Here is an 18300-nt window from a genome sequence, read left to right on the forward strand (position 1 = left end):
AATGGACATGTAATCATCATATATTGTGGTTTTAACTGATACAGCATTCCAATAATCCATATTGTAATTATTTATCATTTTAATTTCTTCTTCCTTACTGAACTACACATTCTGCAGAAAAAAAAACACCTGGGGTTCATTCCCTGGGGCTGCAGTGAGCATACATTAAAAGAACTTTAATGGAAGTCATTAGGTAGGCAATAAAAAATATTGCCAAATATCTACATTTAATATTATCTTACTAGTGTAACAAAAATAATAGCGCACTGTAGATTATTCCCTTACTCCGGAAATGTTTTCTTCAAATTGACTTCAAGGCTACATTAATTATTTGTAGCTGTAAATCACTTAACAAGCCTAGTCCAGTAGCAGTCTCTTCTCATATTCCCTAGCTGCAAATTCCATCAATTCTGTTCTACGCTTACTTTTAAAATGTTTTACTAGTGGATCCCTCTATATGAGGAATAAATTGATTTGAATCTTCTATGGCTTATTTTAAAGAAAAATTCTAAATGTACTCAAGCAAGGTCACAGAGAGTACCTGTTGCAATATTGCTTAGTAAAGTCACAGCCTACCTGTAGCTAAAAATCAAAGTATCACACTGCCAATTTTATAAATATAAGAGAGTTGTAAAACATGAGGAAACACCAGAAAAACTTAAATGCATCACATTAGTTGGAAGAAAAATAGTCAAGTTAATGCTACATTAAATATGTGTATATTAATATTTAGTAAAGCATATTTAAATATCACAAAGTAAATGTATTCTTTTTAAGCTGCTATCAAGGCTTTCTTACAGGAATGTTTGAGGGAGGGGGAGGATTTTTTTGTTTGTTTCATATCCTCTTATATGTTTTTAAAATATGACAGTTTTGCTCCCTCTTCTGGTTATATTCCTGAAGCATGTTAGAAACAAATGCAATACAGTTGGCCTGCTGGCCTGTTATCAAGAAGAGCATTTTAAGTATCTCATAAAAATAGCTCTACTGAGTCATCTGTTTGGATAAGCACTGCAGGTTTGCTTTATGTTGGCAGGACTGATTTAAGGTGGGAGAAAGGGTGCATAGAACCTATGAGGGAGACGAAGACACCGTGCAAAGACACCACTGATGCTTCTGTAGTTTCCTAAGGCACAAGTTGTAGGAGACTGCAGATCCAGTATCCTGGATAAGCACTACTACCCACTTCTGCTTATATTCCTTTCCCCCAGCATCCACCCCTGGTCTGCTGAGGACCAGACACTGGGCTATACAGATTGTTAGTCAGCCCTGGTATGGCTACCCTCATACTGCTATGAAAGGTAAACACAAAGTCAAAATATCTCCAGAGTCTAATGATTAATGAATTTAAATACGGCAAATTATAAGTAATGGCCAACGTAAATGTGGAGCAAAATGAAAGCTTCCGCTCTGCACCTCCCTCCCATGGTCTCTGCTCAGTTTGCATTCCCATTCCCTGCGTGTCAGCAAGCAGTCTTTGCACGCAGAGAAATGTGAATAGCCTACAAATGCACCCTGCAGAATGCAAGGTTTAGATTAGTACAGGGTTTCTTTTTCCAGGTTATTTTTATTCTTTACAGAAAAAGGTGCTATCTTATAGCAAATCTTCAAATATTTTCTATGCAAAAAGGTAATTTATAATATGACCATACATCTCAAACACACACACACACAGAAAAGCTCTGCAAGCAATCATAGGTGTTCTACCTCTTTTAAGTGCAATTAAGATTGAAGTTTATGGCACAATTCTAAAATGTTAAGAAATTATTCAGTTCAAAAAATGGTTCTGAAATAAGCCTGTAGTTTTAAGCACTAATACCAACGAATAAAGAAAATACAATAAATGGTTTACAGAAAGCTGAAAATCTAGATTTGTTTCTTCAGAAAGCTCTAGGTTCTTCAGAATATCAATTACTATTAATTAATGACATGTAAGTTTTATTATTGCTCAAATTCACATGCAAATTTACATGCAAATTTTACATGCATTTTTACGTGCAAATGCTGTCCACAGCAAAACACCTGTGCTATTTTTCATCATTAATTATAAAACATTAGAGTAGTAAACAGACAAACTATGTTTGACTAACAGACAAAATTACATCACATTGTCATGTACCAGTGTTAGAAATGCTATTTCGTATTGTGATGTAGTTTTCAAAGATGCCACTTCACATTTTGAATAAATAAGTAAAATTTGAACCTCTTTATGGACAAGTTAGTAGTTAGACTCTTTCTCATCTGTCATAGTTCCTTGGTAGTTTTAGTGTTAAATTCATTAAATAGTCACCTATATCATAAGGAATTTCAGCAGAATGTAGGTTCTTCAGGCTGGAGAATTTTCATTTTATGGGTACTTTACTTCTACTGTTTTGTGGTGTTGTGTTAGTTTATTTTTTATATTACCATTTTCCCAGCATGCAGATTGCAATTATGTGCCTGTCTACAACTACCACAGTCTCAACAGGTCTATACCTTATGTAAGCCTTACCTTGCTTGAACTAGAATTTAAATAAAATATAGTATTACTCTAACTACTCATAACACATATGAATATGTTAAGTATCCTCACAGCACACAGAAAACACACATTCAGTGTAATTTTTCATGCAAAATTCAGAAGCTGTCATGGTCTCTTAGCAAAGTCTAGAGTCAGTGGGCCAAGGGAATAAAAAACACACACAAGACTCACGGCAGTCATGTTTAGTAGTTCAGGCATAGTGTAGGTCCCATTTCCAGGAATCCCAAATGGTCTTAGGTGGAAGAAGATGCTCAGGATCAGCCAGCAGGATAAGAGTTCCCTCTGGCATGACAGCCACATGCTTGTTTTTCAAAAAAGCATATGTATACACTATTTCCGCAAGTCAGTTAAGCAGGTCCATCATGTTATCACTTCTTTGACTGGGTCCCTTTATTCTGCCTAGTTTGCACCTCAGTCAGCTGAATTCTTTAGATTGTGTCTAAACTGTGCAGCAAGTCTGGAATACAGCATCCTTTCAATTCTAGCCCTCCATGCATCCAGACTGCTCAGAGTGGTGAGACTCCCATGGTGAGAAACCAGAGTACATAGAAATGGGAGGACTTGGTGACTTGGGTCTTATCTTGGTATAGACTCAAAATACAAACAGGCTTCAGACATTTCTCAATCTGGGAGATGAGAACTGGAAAGCATTCCTGATTCTGATAATATAGACAAAGCTTTTGTGTAATTATGTAAAATATTCTAATGAGTGAGGGAACTAACAACCTGAAAGTCTTTAATTTTTGCTTTGGTAACTATACCATCTTCTATACACCCTAAATTAAGACAGTAAAAGACAGAATTACCTGGAGCCTTTTCTCAGAAACTCAAATGATCAAAAGGTGTCATACAAAATACATGAAAGAGAAATGCAAAAGACCTGAGGAAAAATTAAAAGTGATACTGATTTTGGTAATAAATATTTGAAATCGAATATTGGACACAGACCATTATTTTAGAGTAAAAGAGCTCTGCGGAAGAAACTTCTAAAACATAAAATGGACACCTTAGAGAAATTAATAAATATATAAAAACAAACTATCTGAAATTTAGGTTAGTAGTATTTGGCTTATTGTGCAAAGTAAATCTTTCAGGCTCTATAATTAAGTATACAAAATACTGTTTTTGTTAAAGGAGTGGAAGATAAACTGAGAACAAAAACAGCTTTAGCTTGACTTAGCCACTGATTATTGGTTTGTCAGCCTCAACAAGTCATTGGCAAAAGCCTCCAACTTTACCAGGATTGGAATTTGGATCTTTAAAGTATAAGACAAATAGCTATCTGGTAATTAGCATGCATTTCAGTTATAGCAGCAGACTTCCAGCATTTGAACTCACTCAGGACTATGCTGGCACAGCCACTAGAGTAAAGGAGGTGACCCCGGTGCATCACTCTGCTGGGCTGCTGACACTGCATCCTCTCTGCAAAGGCACCTCATTCAGTCTGTCTATACTGGATAATAAGCAGCATATTAGAAATGGTGTGTTCTTCCCTGCAACACAAGGAACTAGCACAGGAAAAACTGAATCCCTTCTCTCCTGATACATGTATTCCCTCTGCTAAATTATTCTAGGGAACAGAAAGCTAGGAATAGCCCATAATAGTGTAACTGGGGCTATTCCCCATGTGGGCTCCTGGTAGAGATGGAAATGTAAGAGTGAATATCCAAATTTTAATAAAGCCAATGTACTATCTAGATGATATTTCATTCACTGGCAGAAGAAACTGATGAGACAGTGTCTAAATGTAATATGGTTTTAGAAGTACATGGAAAAATAATAATAGATTTCTTCAAAATTACCAAAGCAATTTAGAAGCATGAACTCAAATAAAACTTCAAAGTAAACTCTGTTTGTTCATTGCAAATTTCCAGTTCTAGTTTTCAATAATAAATATAAATCTCCATATTAACATTTCAGTACTTTGAATTAAACTTATTTCTACAGCATTTAAAATAGAAGAGAATATAAAACATAATAAGAACTAGACAGCAGAGATGATTGCTAATAACATAAGCCTTTCTCTACCAGTATATGCTAATTAAAATGGTCCAGCTCTCCTATGACTAGTAAAAAATGTGCCAAACTTGTAAAATATATATCCAAGAAATGTAAAAGTATATAGACCCAGTAAAAAGTAGAAGACAATGGAGACAATTTTGTAGATGTCTGCAAACTGTACTTGGTATCTTAGGGCAAGGCAGACTGGTAATTCCTAAATGAGCAAAAGTATAGAAACTATCCCACTAGTACTAAATAGGCAACATAATCACATATCTAGGTGGTGTAAACTACATCTTCAGTAATACGGTTAGCTGTAAAAAAAATAAATCTGGAGCTTTTGTTCCCAAGAAAGATTTAAAAACCACAGTTTAAAATAATTATTTGAAGTGCAAGAAGTAAAGTAACACATTAAAATTTAACATACATGAACCTACTAATTTTGAGCTAGTAGAACTAAGCGACACACACACATGCAGCAAAAAAAAAAAAAAAAAGTAAAATTTCTCAAGCACCCACAATTCATTAGCAATATCATCAACTTGCCTTTTCGCACATTAACAGGTGGGCTTTGATGTTTTTCCTCATAATCTTTATAACATTAAAAACAGACAATGATGATTAACAATTGGAGCAGTTACTATATGATCAACGTAACTATAGCACACACAAATATTTTTCAAACTATGTTAGCACAATTCCATGCACCATGCTTTTGTTATCACAAAACACAGAGTGAATAGCACACAGTACACACACCAGAGAACAATACACACTTAGGGACAGAACCATAACAAAAGCAGGAAAAATGTAAACTGTACTATAATGAAAAATGGGAAGGCAAAGATCTTAAAGGACACTTTGAATGCTTAAGTGTAAAAAAAAAAAAGAAATCCTGCTTTCCAGCTTCCAGATCTTGAAATTACTCTAGCATCCAGATTTCTGAGCAAGTAATGAGCCCTCTCAAAGTAATTATTCCTGACTTTAAGAAGAAAACAGTAATCTATATTTTCTTCTTTTAAATGACAATGGGAGTAGGGTCCAGCACACAAGATTTCAAATAAACTGTGATTCAGGCACTTATACTTTTAAGTGGGGGTGGCATTTTATGCATACTTATGTTTAGCTAGTAATTTTTCCTACCAGCTAGTACTAAATGTGTTTCTTGCTCAGCTTTTTATTTTTCTGGGCCACCCTTCTGGAGCACTTAATTCTCTCCACATAAATGCAGTAATACCCTGAGCATTATCCTTCACGGGGCTTCATTCCATGAGCCTTGAGGTATGTGCTACACTGCCTACTTTTAGGCAGCTAAGTTTAGCATTGGTCTAGCCCCAAATATTTATAACCAGAAAACTTTATCTCTGCTGCTCTCCCACATCCACCACAGTTGATGTATTGTCACAGACAATTATTAACAGGGATAACAGAGTGTAACCTATTAACAGTGCATGTAAATGCACGTTTATCCTTTTATGATTCTTCCTTTGAGAAAGAAACTTAAGAGCAGAAAAATGATGGTTGAAGAAAAATCTTTAGACTTCTGCATGTTTTTGAACCTGTTCCATGTATGTCTTCTGAAATTAGAAGGTGAAGTTGAATATTTTAATCACGTGTTATTTGACTTGAAAAAATATTTGCATCTGTTTGATTTGATCATCATCTATCAGTTCTCATCATGCTAACTTCCTTTGTCTACCAACTGAACTGTCTTCCAAGCAGGATGAGGGACATGACACAAAATATTCAAAGTATTTCCATGTAATGCAGTTTCCTACTATTTCTGTTTGGCATCGTCAGTCCACCTACACGAGCTAGGGAAAAAAAAGTGTCATGATACAATAATGTTTACTTCCCTTCTTGTAAAAAGTATCAATGCAAAGTAGAGTCTACCAAAACTAAGGAGTGTCCACCCAGATCTGATAAGGCTGAAACTTGATCATAGTGACAGAGTACTTTCATAAAGAGGGATAAAAAGAAGCTTAAAAGTGAAATGATTTTTTTCAGGTTGAACTATTTTAAGCATTCACAAACTGGTAAATAAACTATGCTATATTTAATTTGTTTGTTGTCCTCTTACATAAAATTATATAATTGTCTGGATTTTGACTTTTAATATATTCACAAGCTGGCTGGTAAAGCTTCCATACATGCTCAGAGGAAAATGTTTCTAAAGGAGATAGGCACTTCTGGTCAGACAGACCTGCCTCAACCTCTGATTCCTGAACTCCAGTATGCTTGTTTTCTTCATCTCCTGCTGCATTTATATAAGCAAGGTATAACAGGGGAAAAAAGCAAGACAAAACATGCATGCTTTGTTACAAGCTGTTTGAATGAAAGATAAACATAAAACAAAAGACATTCACAATAGCATACAAACAGTCTATGGCACAAATTATTTTTTGAGTGAATCAAAGATTAAATAAATCCTTGTGTTGTTTTTCATTATCTCTGGTTTACTCCAGTCAGATCCTTCTGCAAGTAATGATGATCACATGCACCCCTTACCATCCCTTGTTGCCAATTTCTTAGTAAATTATCGAAGCACTGGAAAGCAGACAATAAGTACCAAAGCAGAGAAAGCAGACATACTGGCAGATAATTGGTTTAAAAGCATCTTCTGCTTGGTTTTGCTTTAGTTTTTCTAGAAATAAATGTCCAAGCCTCTATTCTCAAAGAGCATCTTTAAAAATGTGTATAAATTTTAAGCAAGTGGGCATATTCAGTACTTTAGTAAGTGCAGAAGAAACAATGTAAATGTTTTTACATCTTGGGAAAAAAAATCCTCAGTTTGTCAGATAATATGCTCTTTACCTGGATTTCAGAGTATATAGAATTCAGAAAGACACTTTTCCATCAGTAACTACTGCTGCCTAGAGCATATCTAAATATTAGTGAACACTGAAATAGATGGAAACAATGGTGATGATATGGCTAATGATAAGCAACACAAATATATTTCTTTTATGTCATTAATAAAGAAGCATAACTTTATTTTGTGACAAAGTTCATCTTATACCAGAGTAACAACAGTAATGATATAGAAGAGTGTTCAGCTGAAAAACTGATGTACCATATGCCTGCTTTAATTTAAATGTCAGTTATTCATTAAACACTGCTTTGATGTGATGCAATATTCTGTAGTTTTCCAAGGTTCAGATTTTTATTACTTATTGATTTTTTTGTGTTTTCTGTTCTCAGAATTTTTTCCAGTTCTCTCATTACTTGTATAAGCTTATGTGCAACTAACAGCTCATTGAATTATTTGACTTCAGGTTTATCTAGCATGTAATAAAAAATTAAGAACTACTTGCTCTAACAGATTATTGTTAATAGAGAGATAGAGTTAGACTGTATTCAAAGCCAATGCAATGGAAACTAATCTTTACATAGACTTCTGCTCTATAATTCTGTGATAAACTCATGACATTTAAATTCCAATTGAAATTGTAACATTGAAAATTCCAATTAAAATATTCAGCAGGGACATCAGGTATATAGACAACCTTCTCTCAGAGAAAAGAATGTATAGAAGGTGGGCCAAAGACTTAAAAAATCAATTTCAGTAGAATTGAACTAAAATGTTTTTGGCATGTTGGTACCTTGAAGCATCAACTGTTATGAGCACAGCTGTATGACTTTACTCATTTTTCTCTATGCCCATTGTAGACTCTGACCTAGATGGTAAGACCTTCAACTGGCATAAAAGGGAGGTATTTAATTCCTACTTTTGACAATCCAAGAGAAAATTAAGAACCATTACTCCCCTTGAAAGGTCAGAACCTTTCAAGTAAGCACCTTAGGCCCTGTGTTATAGGTAACATTTGTTCAAGTTTTTCTATGGAAATGGTACTAATGCAAATAAAATACTTTAATATTCTTCAGAGGCTGAGCACTCTGCCACTTCTCAGAAGAGTGAACTAAGAATCCACAGGTAAAACCCAGAGGTATATTTTTGCAAATTCCTAGTTGAAATCAAAAACCCAAGGTAGATTCATGCATTATCCGAAGGCAGCATTGCTACTTATGTCAACGAAGCTATTCTGTTTACTTTCCTTTCAAGTGCACATAATGAAAGTTACCCCGTGCAAGCATGAATGTGTTTAACATCATACAATCAACACCACAGAAATACCCACACAAAAAGGGAGTGGGTGTGAGGATATGTACCTTTATCTTCCAGACTGCTGTGTTTGACTAAGTCACAAAGTTCCTAGCCAAGCTGAAGGTTATGCAAGTTCCTATCCTATATTACATATATGTGATCAATCACCTTTTACAAAACAAACTATCTGTATGCCATATATTTTCAAAAACATGTGAATTCAGGTGATAAAGTATGATAGAATTATGACCAGTGTGAATACAGGTTCTCTGCAATTGCATTATAATAGTCTGTCTCCCATCGAACTATAATAGGGCACTGAAAAACACGCTATAAAATCCCTTATTTTGTAAAATTGTGGCTCATTTAACAGAGAAATTATGTTCTGAATGAGACAAAACCCCTTAAAATAAACAGCATGTCTTTCTGTCTGTCAATAGTATCTGTGTTTTCCTAACTATCAGTGTCTCAGTAACTTGCACTCCATACTGTGTGAGTTGTAACAACAATACATTGACACTTCAGATACCTTCTTTTTAAATATTTGAGATCATATCTGAGAGCTATAAAAACTGGCGTTAAGGCTGATAGCTATCCCTGATTAAACCTAATCAACCACCCCTGTTAATTCCATTTGTAGATATTCTGGAATAGGATCATCAATACCTAAAGTTAAGAGAGGACAGTTAATCAACATTAATGTCATCTTTAACAGCCTCTGAAATAATTTTCCCAAGATACAAGACTGTTATGAGATCATGTAATTAAAGTCTGTACCATAGAGCATAAATTGAAGGGCATATCCTCACTGAGCTCTACTATTTGCTAAATATCTGAGCACTTCTTTTTTTACTTAAAGGTTTTATTACGTTTGTTTGGCCTGACATAATTTTCTAGTTTGTATGGTTGGGTGGATGGCTGTTTTTTTTTTTTTTTGTAGGGATGAAGAAAGGGCTATGTTTATTTTTAAAAGGAAAAGGAAAAACCTATATTAGGAAAAAATACTCTCTCTCTAACTAGTAATTAACAACAAACTGAAAGAGCTAATACTCAATACTTTCAAGACTATTTTATGGTGTTCCATTAATTAGCAGTGAGCAATCATTAAGTTTATCCTTCTACCAAGGCAAATGAGAACAAAGAAATATATTATATCCATGTATAAATGAAAAAAATATTGTTAAACCTTAAAAACTATAAATATTCCAGTGTTTACTTATTGTCTATAGCGCTAATAATACAGGACATTTAAGAGTATATAATCATTTCACTGCTAAAAACATATCCAATATAATACAACTTAATACTATTGTTTTTCTACAAATGTTCATTAGACACAAGATATCTCTATCTTTAGCATAATTTAAAAATATACAAGCAAAAGTTCAGGGAAAAAAGTAAGTCTTATGTCATTTCAGTAGTGAAAATCCAGTAAAACCTTGAGTGGTTCCGGACTTCTTTTCAGAATTATTTTCCAGTCATCTAACGTGAAAATTTACTAAACTAACAAAGTCTAAACTTACTAGTTTGGGTTCTAGCTAGGTAAGACAATTACATGCATTTCAGAGATAACCAGTTTTTCTTCTGAACAGGTAAATCTGATACTGGCAGCAACATAATTGTGGGAAGCTAAGGATTTAGCCAAAATGTCATGACCATAGAAAATCGTAAATGCAACATAGCTAGTGATATTTGTATATTCTCCTAATGAGTATGTGGGACACTGAGAAAAAGATATATAGGTCAACACACTGCTGTTAGGAATGGTCCTTCATAGCTACTCACAGCTAGATTTCTCACAAACAAGCTTCTCTGACTATTTCAGAATTTTGAAATAAATTATTCTGGGGAAACCTAGTTGTCCCAGAGCAAAAACCTGCAACCACGTAACACAGTTCACTGAACTAAATTTACCCCAAATCAGTGTATTTTAAATCACTGAACTAAATTTACCCCAAATCAGTGTCTTTTAATTCAGATTCTCATCTGAAAAGCAGTTACCCAGAGGTAACTGTAGATTCCTTCCCTTCCAGTTCTAGTCACATAGGCACAAGCACATCATATTTCACATTATACTGATTCCTTCACTGTAACAAAAAATCTCCCCAACTGCAAATTACTCCCTTATGTCTACCTGAGTCCCCGCATTTCTACTACATTTTAAGAAATGGTATGCAGTTTCAATCCTGTAACTAATACAGATTATTCAAATGTATATAAATAAGACTACTGTAGGAGCTACAAACAGAAGTTTTCTTTTTCTCTTTTACAAAACTGAGATGATTTTCAATTCTTTTATGTCTATAATGCATCGTTTACTAACTCTTTACTTCAGTATGATTTTAACTTAATCTGACCAAGAATAAAGTAAATTATTTCAAAATATAGAAAGGTTAACTTTACAGGCATGTTTCCATGAAATATAAAATCCCCTTTCTCATTTAAGTCAAGTATATGCTTCTACAAAAACGGAAAGGACTACTCTGTGACAATGACATTTTCCAATATGGTCATATAGCCTTCCCAACAACAGACAACTGTTTTGATTATCACCAGGGCATATAATAACACATAAAAATCTCCTCAAATGTCTTTAAATTTTTCAGGTGTAATTGCTGCTTTATTTGTTAAATAATTACATAAACTCCTTCTACTATAGTCAGCATTTTTGATTCTACTGAATTTCAGTTTTTATCACTAGTATTTCATTTGCTTAAAATAACATTTTGTAAAATGCAATTCTCCATAGTAAAAACCTGCTGTTAATCATAAGTGCATTCTGTCACTGACAGAAGTTAGGTAATCTGCTGTTCTTGTAGACCATTATTGCTTTTAAAGAAAATTATTATTCCACTTAAACAAAAGGATTAGAAAGTCCTGAAGATAGAAAAAGCCTCAAAGTAGAACTATATTGTTATTAGAATTAATTAATGACATAAAATTATGTAGAATACGGTGTGAAAGATGTATCTATAGATTATGTTTTTAACTACAGTGTTTACCACCCTTATACATGTAAAATTCAACATGAAACGTGTCTGGTTACTGTATCTTCAGTCACTGATGATGCTTTGATTGTATATTAAAACTCCAATATCTGTGCATTTGGCAATTATCCACAACGCAGGTTTTCCAAAAGACTACTTTAGGCAGATGTACAGGAAAATATTATTCAGTCTTCAACTAAAACTAAATAGAGTTCCTCAAGTCCCAGCAGTACTCACAGTACTCACTAGAGCAAACAATTTTAGCACTCCTATAAAAAATAATTTTACTGTATTTACTGTATTTCTCTCTATAGAGCCTATGATGTAAATAAAACTGCTACCCTCTGCAATCAAACACAGTAAAAATACGCAGTACTTCACATTTGCTGCCCTAAAGAGCTCACAGTCTAAATAGATATACTAAGCAAACAGCAGGGAAGAGTGGTAAAATATGAAAGCATATACAGCAATGACAGCAAACATCATGTGATTAGATGTGATTATTTCCTGACATATCTAGACTGTGTTTCATATAAGCATTTCACAACACATAAGACAACAAGGAAATGAACATACTAGGGTGATAATCTGAGAAAACAGAGTTTTCTTTTAATGAAATTTTCCTTCCAAAATTGAAATAAACACTGTAAACATCGTAAATACTAAATTAAAAAGTCTGAGACAGATACAATAATACTACATATAGACCCTCAATGGTATAACCAAGGACTGCAATTGATATCTTGTGGCTTGCTATTAAACAAATGAAATGGTTTTAATGGTATAAAATATAAGGACAGAAGTATTATAACTTTTTGAAAGACTACCATGATTCAGTTAATTTTTGCTCCTATAATACTTGAAAATTACCTAGTAATTCAGCAACTGTGTAAATTTATAACATATTTGTAATAAAAACATCATTTTGATTAAATGCATGGCTAACATGAAACTTGTCAAATAACCTCAAATGCTTAAATTTAAATACGTGCCTGAAGTGCAAATCCTGAAAAGGTACGTACATACACATGTTAACTGAAATACTATTTACCTGATGCAGTGCAAATCCTTGGTATTTAAAAATGGGTACATATCTAGGTACTTTTCTAAAGATGATCATATTTAGATAGTATTATTTATACTCTCCTTTTTTTCATGTAGAACACTGTAAAATTTATGAGCCACAGGTCTGAATATTAAAAAGATTAAATAATTATGACAATAATTCAGACTATATCTGTGCAATCAAGTAACATCAATTGCAGTTGGGTTTATTTTTCCCTATATAGCCTCTCAAAAAGGCTTTCAGGTGAAAAACAAACCCTCCTTTATGTACAGACCTTCATAAGATTCTATCTCCTTGTCTCCATTGTCTAGGGAAAGTAACAAAAACAAAACAAACAAACAAACAAAAAAAAAAGGAACCAAAGCACAGGGGTTAAAAACAACAGAAGTTTTAGAAAAGATACAATATACATGTTAAAAAGGATTAAAAAAAAAAAAGAGTGTATATGGCCATTTAGACTGATTTAGCACAGCACATCTAATTATCAGAAGTGGAAAGGTGAAAATGTATTTCCTATCAAAAATGTATTTATATACCTCTGTTTTTAAACATTTTGGAAAATGTCTCCATTGACCAGTGTTTTTATAAGACATTAAAGATAAAGACAATTACGGTACAGGTAAAACATGACTCATGAAATATCCTGCTGACTTTTCCTATTTTAAAGTTTATTACCTCTCTTCTTGCTTTTCCTGTTTCAGGATGCAGAGGGTTTATATAAGCAATCTGTAACACACTCCATGTAAACCCACAAGTGATCAGCTATTCTCCTAACTCCCAAAAGAGCCAGAGTTTTATCACTAAAGAACATACAAAGGATCATTTCCTGTGCCACTTGAAGTCAATGACAAAACACCTACTGAGTTCAAAAGGAACAGGATCATACTAACAGTCCATCTTGGTTCATGTGTATTGCACTGTTGATGATTATTTTACTGCTGATGATTCATTTCATTCAAGAGTATTGTACAGACTAAAATATAAGAAAATACAAGATACAATACTATTATCAAATCCTAATTCTGTACACAAAACTCAATAGATTTCAACTATAATGTCAAAATAAAAATAACGAATATGATCAACCTTCATGAGCAATTTTGCAACATCAGTAAGGAGAAAACCATACACTTACTTCTCTCCAACGTCCCCTTCGGTGGGAGCTGCGGTAACTGCCTGCCCCTTCTCCCTACTACTGGAGTACTTGATGGACTTGTCTGAACAGACCCAGTTCGAGGATGTGACCTGTGAGACACATATCAGAACAAACCATAGCCATTTAATGACAAACTCATCCTTAAATACCATCAAGAACTGATTACATGACTAAGTAGGCTTTAGATCACTTGGGACCCTTTCAGTCTCATAGTGAAACTATTGTCTCTTTTCATAAAAAGACCTGATTAAAAAGAGATATCTCTCTGTGAATAAGAAGAAAGCCAAACTAAGGATGAACATCCATAAGATGTTTGTTTGCACAATCAAGCCAGAAAATTCGTTGTGTGTATATTCATATGCATATGGATATAATACCCACATACACATAAAATTATCCAAAAGTCAAATTCAATGATCTTTACTCAGTTTGTATTTGGTTAAATTACCATTGAGATTACAGGGATTTGTCTAAACAAAGTAATAAATTGAGAAAGGACACTGGTATTTGACTAACTCTGGTGATTTGATGTTACTATCTCTAATGTTCAGAGTAGTTCTAAAATAAGGAGAGGCATTACTGAACATCAACTAGACCAAAACGTACTCATCTTTTTATTGTATTATGTTTATTTAAGGTAAGAGTAATGTATAGTAATCTTCAAAATGTCAATCAGTAAAGTATAGCACTCAAACAGGAACAATACAGACTATGGCACAGTAAAATGTAGTTAGAGAAAATGGTGGTTAAAATGGTAATATTAATAGACAAAGTTAGTACGGTCCATTTAAAGAAACTTTTTTTTTTTTTTTAAATAGTTTCATTTGATGTTGTTATGATGGTTGTTCCATAAGTGATGTCTGATGAACACAAACAATTTCTCATACTGTAAGAGAATATGATAGTTATGAGGTGCTTTATGTGGGAAACCATCCAGGATTCCTGATAAATGATAAATCACAAACAAATGTAGTTAAATACTGTTAGCAAACAATTTGCAATGGCAGCCACACCATTATATTCAGTGTAGAATATAAATAGTGTGTTGGCACTGAAAGGGTTAGTATCTATTGCTACTAGTGATCAGCTAAGGATGAGGCGATACCAATTAGCTACTGGGAAAATAAAATGGTGAGCTGGTGGGGCAGAAGGGGATTAGTCTGATTGATTTGTCTGTTTCACCTCGGTAAGGCAGGTGAAGGAGGGGCAGATCTTCCAGTCATTAATGAAGGCATCGACCTGATGAGGTTTGAGTCAGGACGCTCTGTGGATCGGGAGCGGGAGTTGGTCCGCTCTAGCATAGGACGTTGCTCTGTTGATCTGGATCTTTGATATAGCTGTCTATCTGCTGCTTCACAATTCCTGTAATGTTAGTCAAAAAGCAGCTCAGTTGACCTTTGACTTTTTATTAATTATAAAATATGCTGCATGATACCGGTTTGGAGCAAATCATTTTGTTATGTACACTCTTTTGGGGGGGTAAATCTTCTGAGTTCGCTTCTTGATAACATACAGGTTTTTTTATACATGTATGATTTGGCTTGCTCCATACTCTTGCTAAATGGGCTGAAATGCTTCCAATGTCTCAGTAATGACTATCCATGCAATAGTCTGTTTCCTGACAATTTCTGGGTAAAAATATTGTTATCTTGTTAATTAATACATCAACCTTGGAGGAAGAGAATAGCTGACATAATATTAAGTGTCACTAAACCTAAGGACTCATTTAATTGTGCAGTTTAATTGAGCATTTTTACTCACATGACTAGAATTTTACAGGCTGCATTATCTTTAGAGGTAATACTCTTATTCCAGATGTTATAATTACTATGTAACACTGTTAATTGTTATGTAGCACTGTTAACTATTATTAGGATGTCTGTCAAAATATAGGCTAGGCTGTAGTGATGGATTCATATGCAGTGCTTGGACTGTAGTCAGATGAAAATCTACAACAACATTAGTACTTGCAGAGGTTCCACCAACTAGACAAAGTTTGGCTTGTAATAAAAAACAAATATTCTAACCTACAGCCTGAAGAACTGTGTCAGAACACCAATGGAAAAAGTTACTATTAGAGATGCAGTGAGGAAAAATTAGACTGAGTAAAAAAGAATTTCTTGACCAAGCAGTCTGGTCTTCTACTGTCTTAGGCAATTATTCATGCCATTAATTTCAGAAATTAACCAAGCCTCACCTTTTTTCACAATGTAATTGGTCTGTTTGCAAGGAGTAATATTTGTTAGCAATATCCTAAAATATATAAAATCAATGTAATTTTAAAAGTAAAATCCATAAGCTGATGTAACTACTTATTAAATTCATACTCTTCCCAGCTCTCCTTGAGTAACTGAACAGCTACTGAATACAAATGGGGAACAGGTACCCTTCAGGACTTTTCCTTGAGCGAAGTCATGAATTTTACAATGAAGTCAGTTAAGACAAAGAGTGACTGGATGGTGATTAAGTGTAACAAGAAGCTGAATTTTAATTAGTATCAAAAAAAGAGAGGGACATACTACAGCCTCATTATGAAGAGTCTTATGTTACTAACAGCATTTTATTTCTAAAAACTATATTGAGATAGAGTATAGTTGTCTCTGGGGTATCTAACTTTGCCGAATGGGTTGATAAAAGATTCTTTAAAACAAATGTCTCTTCAGGCCTTCCATGAGGTAATAATTGGACTCCTGAGCATCCGAAGGAATTGCCACAGACAGGTTCAGAATAATACCATTCACCACGAATCTACATCTACAAGCTCCTAACAAGCAAACACACCACAGTGAGACACGTAATGGTAATTATAAGCTGAGGCACTAAAGGTTGGAGGAAAAGTAAAATGAGCCTGGAACAAAACCACAACAAAATTACCTCACTTCTTCTTCTATCAGTTCTGTTTCTGAATGGGAAACTTCATCAGCAAAAACATCCACTGTCTCGCTTCTTTTACATTGTGGATAGACAAAGAAACACAACCTTAGCTTTGATGTGAATGTCACTTAGTTTAGGTAACTATTTAAGAGAGGTTTCAGTGCTATGGAAGGTGGGAAAGGTGTCAGCCATCTGCATGGTGGTTAAAAAAATGACCATGGGAATAAATTCTTATACTGTGGGAATAAATTCCAATAAAAAATATTCCTGAATCCAACAAAATTACAGAAGAAAATATGACCAAGGTCCAAACAACCCACCCCTACCTTGTTTATCCACATATTTAAGAAAATCAGTGAGCCCACAGAGACTTTTTTCTTTGGGTCTGTCACACAAAGCTAGAACAACACTTCTGCCAGTGAGTGGGGGACTGCTGGAGCACGCAGCAGCAGGAACTGGACAATATGGTGAGAGGTATCATTCCATTTTCTATTTCTCTCTTCTTCCAACAGCCAATAGGATATACAGAGGAACAGGTGAGTGACAACCACATGATTCTCATAAACACTTCATGAGAAGTTAAGCCTCTTTCACTTGTTACTGTTAAGGCCTCACTTTAGCTGTAGTATAAAAAGTAGTTTTTAGGATGTTAGGGATCTGACCCATTGCCTGTATTAAAGGCAGGGAGGCATTTTTACCATTAGGGTCAATACTAATGGTTAAGTGGGCAGGTTTTGTATCCTGCAGAGCATCATGGATCTGCTATAGCTAACCACTATGCTAACAGATAAAGGCCTCAGAAATTTAATATTCAATAGTTAATATAAATATTCAGTTTTCTGCAATATCCAGCTGGCATGTACTTCAAGTGGGAAAACAACCAGGAGGCCCCATAAGTGAAGGAGAACAAGGATTGTGGCAGAGAACCTTTTGCTTTTCATGGAGCTTTGGCATCACTGCTGTTTTGTAGACTCAAGGATTTGAAAACTAAATTGAATCCTGAGGTGAAAATGAGTTGAGGTCCTCAAGTTACAGGCTACATGCTGAAACTTCTCAGTACCCAGAGCAGCAAACAGATGACTATATAATAAGCATATTGACAGTCTTCCACTTCAAAGCTTCACTGTGTGGTTTTAGATTACACACATACAAAAAAGAATTCAACAGTTTTACTGTCTGTTCTTTGTCCTCACATATGTTTTTTTTTGTCCTTTTAACAGTAAACACATGTGCTATATGATCCAGGTCCTCAGAAATGAACTGTAGCTTTTATGGAAAAAATACCACTCCAATAATCTGCTTGGGCAGTGAAGCTCCTCACCTACTACAGTATACAACTATACATTAATATCACAATCCATCCATAAGCATGCAAGGGGAGTTTTTAAAACACCTTAGTGTATTAAAAACAGAATTTTATAATTTTTCAGATAACATTCTTTAGGGCATATGCTCTCAAGTTATCAAGATGAAAGTTTCCTCTTTTCTCATTACAATTTGTATCATATGAATTACTGATTTTTACAGAGGGAAATAAAACAATCTAAGTTAAAGTATTCAACATCCATATAATATTTTAAGGTATGCTAG

The 18300-nt window shown here is 34.3% G+C and overlaps 1 protein-coding gene across 50 annotated transcripts in view; it reads right to left on the minus strand.

The window, feature by feature from the left end:
• Positions 1-18300, minus strand: part of RIMS2 (regulating synaptic membrane exocytosis 2) — a 483921-nt gene that overhangs the window by 125157 nt on the left and 340464 nt on the right. For 33 of the 50 annotated variants that reach the window (XM_032987992.2, XM_032987994.2, XM_032987991.2 and 30 more), the window contains 3 exons: positions 15019-15198; positions 13816-13925; positions 12955-12987 (listed from right to left, as the gene is read on the minus strand). In XM_032987992.2, the coding sequence (XP_032843883.2) occupies positions 12955-12987; positions 13816-13925; positions 15019-15198 (323 nt within the window). Of the gene's footprint in view, positions 1-12954; positions 12988-13815; positions 13926-15018; positions 15199-16710; positions 16783-18300 lie in introns of all 50 variants that reach the window. The other 17 variants (XM_042785735.1, XM_042785734.1, XM_042785736.1 and 14 more) reach the window with 5 other exon arrangements.

This window comes from Tyto alba, unplaced genomic scaffold (genome assembly GCF_018691265.1).
Source record: "Tyto alba isolate M040663 unplaced genomic scaffold, T.alba_DEE_v4.0 Super-Scaffold_9, whole genome shotgun sequence".
NCBI classification, from domain to species: domain Eukaryota; kingdom Metazoa; phylum Chordata; class Aves; order Strigiformes; family Tytonidae; genus Tyto; species Tyto alba.